At 43.7% G+C, this 3,625-nt stretch overlaps 1 protein-coding gene across 1 annotated transcript; it reads left to right on the forward strand.

The window, feature by feature from the left end:
- Positions 1–278: 278 nt before the first annotated feature.
- arl4d (ADP ribosylation factor like GTPase 4D) lies at positions 279–2,709 on the forward strand. Its single transcript, XM_015387463.1, has 2 exons — positions 279–417; positions 1,705–2,709. Exon 2 carries the CDS (start codon positions 1,804–1,806, stop codon positions 2,407–2,409), a length of 606 nt encoding a protein of 201 aa, XP_015242949.1. The 5' UTR covers positions 279–417; positions 1,705–1,803; the 3' UTR covers positions 2,410–2,709.
- The last annotated feature ends 916 nt before the right edge of the window (positions 2,710–3,625 follow it).

The following is a 3,625-nucleotide window of genomic DNA, read 5'->3' on the forward strand; positions in this document are numbered from 1 at the left end:
CTCTCTGTGGCGTTATAACAACATTGTTTATTCTGATGTTGATGGATAATGTTTTGTGAATAAATCTCAGGTCAATTTCAACATCAATTGTCTAAATAAGTTTTTTCTTTCTTTCTTTTATATGTTTAATATTTTAGACGCTCGGGTGAGAGAACGCCTCTGTATGCCCTGCAGTTCATAACTCCTCCAGCAGGAGGCGCAGAGTAACCCTCAGCTGACCGTGACGTCAGCCGGGCTGAAGGTGGTGCTGGCTGAGCCTCCAGGATTCCTCCTCAGTCAGAGGAGCAGCAGGAGGAGATCCGACCGGCCGGTGGAGCAGGAGCAGGAGCAGCAGAGAGAGGAGAACACAAACATTTCCTTTCAAACATGGTTTTATTTTTCTCCTGTGGATGATTATTCCTCCAATCATTTAACCAGGTATGGATGAATTATTTTTGCATTTTAAAACTGGAAGTCATGTTTGAGTTTCTAGAGCTGAGAGGTTTCCAGGGAATTGGGGGAAGTTTTCCACTTGATATATTGTTATAACAAAAAGATGAAAGGTGCCGCCGTCTGCATGAGAAGATGAGCTCTGCTCTCTTCCTGCACAGTTAGATTTAGTCAGAGGTCAAAACCCTCAGATCTGAAACATGACTGTGCATTTTCTCTGCAGCTCAGCGTCCGCTGCTTCACCACCTTATAGGATGAATGCAGAATAGGCCAGAGTGCAGAAGCAGCTGTGTGATGATGGGCATCAGGATGTCAACAACAACCGGATTAGAGCAGCTGCTGCTGCAGCAGTGCTGAGGGAAGCCCTGGATACATATTGCTTCCTCTGGATTGAAATCAATCAGCCTGAAGGAAAAGACTTTCTGCTTAACCGTCTTAAGAGGATTAGGCAGAGCAAATAAGACTAACACAAGCACAGACGTCCAATTAACTGTTGTTTGGCTCCTTAATGTAGGACTGAATATACAAGATTATTTATTATAGTCTAAATGTGGAGGAAATCAGTTTAGACTGACTAGTGTCTTGAAAGCAATTATATAATTTTTTTTTGCAAAACTTAAAGGATTTGTATTAATGTGCATCATCTTTCACGGTAAAATCCAACTTTACTCCTTTTATCTGCTTTGTTTTTTTGTAAAAATCGACTTTATCTGTTTCTGAACAGCTCAAAATCAGCTTGATGGAGTGAATAGAATCTATAGGTAAACATTTTTAAGGTCTAACAACAGAATCTTGATTAGATCCAAAATGGAACTTTAACTAGGTCAACTGAGTTCACCAATAAGCTGTGATTTGAACCATTCCTTTGCATATTAAGGGTCATTGTCTTGTTGGTAGATGGGGCAAGGGGGTTAAATCTTTACCCCATTCCCAAAAGTTTGCAGCATCTTGATACATTTACTTTAACTGAAGAAAAACATCCCCACAGCATGATACTGCCACCACTATGTTCACCAGGGTGATGTGTTGTCATCATTTTCCATTATTTATTTTCTGCGCATTGGTCGGTGTTGTCTTAACCAGGTTTGTTGATGTAAACTCGACAGGTTGCGACACAGACGGTTGTTTTCCATCACGTTGCATCAGATGGTGGAATTCAAACTCTTCCACTCTTATCATCGATGCTTGACACTGAAATAGTTCACATCGCAGACAGGCTGAACTTATCTTTTCATTGAATGTTAACCCAAGCTTTCGCTCTGTGTTTTTGATAAGGTCTCCAGTCATCGTCCAGTCCTGTCAGCCTGTTTGGATCTGCAAGTGTCAAGGAATCTGCCACCTCTCCTCAGCGGGTGTGAATTCTTGGTTCGAATCATGGGGAACCAGCTGACTGACATCGCCCCCACCTCGTCCTTCCTGCCCAGCTTCCAGTGTCTGCATGTTGTGGTGATCGGCTTGGACTCAGCTGGGAAAACCTCCCTGCTCTACCGGCTCAAACTGAAGGAGTTTGTGAAAACAATCCCTACTAAAGGTTTCAACACGGAGAAAGTGAAGGTGGCAGTGGGGGGGGGGCGGGCCACGAACTTCCAAGTGTGGGACGTGGGCGGTCAGGAGAAGCTGCGGCCCCTCTGGAAGTCCTACACCCGTCGAACGGATGGGATAGTGTTTGTTGTGGACTCCAATGAGTTGGAGCGTTTGGAGGAGGCTAAAGTGGAGCTCCATAAGATCACCCGCACCTCAGAGAATCAAGGGGTGCCGGTGCTGATCCTGGCTAACAAACAGGACCTGGACTCGGCCTTGTCCGTCGGTGAGGTGGAAAAACTGCTGTCCGTGCACGAGCTGGGCATCTACACGCTGTACCACGTGCAGGGCTGCAGCGCCGTGGACGGACAGGGGCTGCAGGCGGGCCTGGAGAAACTCTACGAGATGATCCTGAAGCGGAAGAAGACGGTGAAGCACAGTCGAAACAGAAAGAGATGAACTCTGAGCTCCGGGATTGTGGGCATAACCTCGAGGAGATCCTCTCAGCGTTGGGACACTTCTAGGCTCAATGAGCCGTTTTTTTTTTTTCCTGAAGGAGAGCAATTTGTGCCAACCGAAAAACAGAAATTATAAACTGCCTTCAGGGGTCAGCAGAAATGGACTTGCTCATAAAACCGAAGCAGTATTGACTTTCTTGGCGTTGTTGCCGTGGAAAGCTGAACCATTTGATATCGACAATAGTCAGTCTTCACTAAGTGCTTGTTTAGGCCATATTTAAAGAGGATTTCTAAGAAGGACTAAAAACATTTATATGAAAGGATTCTAGAGAAGAAAACCCTCCCATTTCACAGAGAGGCTGTTTTTAATTCTTTCTAAAATATTTATTGGATGCTTCTTTGTGGACAGAGGCCAGAGTTCTCCTAATTATGCGACGTGAAGCAATGTTCTGTGGTTTCAGAGTATTAATTATTCACTAATAGAAAGCACATTCCTGTCATCAGCACATGCAGATGTTAAGTTTCAGTTGTTATTGTTCTGATGTTTATACAAATTGTACATTTTTGTAAATTTAGAGGCTGAATAAATCCTTAACCCTGTATGGAAAATTGGCATCATTTCACTTTAAGCATAAAATCACACAAGTTATTTATTTAAAGGCAGAAAGTTGCATTCTTTCTTCTGTTTTGGAGGCTGTGAGTCGGGTTACCGTCTGTGCATGAGAGCACACAGAAACTAATGAAACAGATATTTCCCTCTGGGGTTAACTTGATCTGAAGGAGAGTCACTATGAAACTGCAGATAACAAGAATTGCATGCTGTTCTTCCACCACATCCATGAAATGTTTGCACAGCACCCATTTGGAGTTTAAAGTCCTGAGTTCTGGCCGTATTTACTATTCATGGGGAGGTAAACGAGGCCATCAGGGAGGACGGAGTCCTTCCCTTCCCCCATCGGAGACGAAACAATCCGTTTAGTTGGATTCCCACCTTCTGTTGTCTGCCAACTGCTGACGGTGAAACTGCGACAATTAAGAGGTCCGAAGCTGTTGCTGTTTATTCTTTTGTGATGATGTAAACGTGTTCCACCCAGGGCTGTTTTTGCATTTAAAGGATTCAGGTTATCCTGATTAAGTAAATTAAAAGCAGCTGAACTTTCTTTGGGGTTTCTAAGTTTTTTTTTTTTCTTTTCTGGTCTTAACTATGGGGTTCATGC

The sequence above is a fragment of the Cyprinodon variegatus genome, unplaced genomic scaffold (assembly GCF_000732505.1).
Source record: "Cyprinodon variegatus isolate N-32 unplaced genomic scaffold, C_variegatus-1.0 Scaffold18, whole genome shotgun sequence".
Lineage (NCBI taxonomy): Eukaryota > Metazoa > Chordata > Actinopteri > Cyprinodontiformes > Cyprinodontidae > Cyprinodon > Cyprinodon variegatus.

Coding starts and splice junctions, on each gene's coding strand:
- arl4d (XM_015387463.1), top strand. CDS start 1,804: ATGGGGAACCAGCTGACTGACATCGCCCCCACCTCGTCCTTCCTGCCC.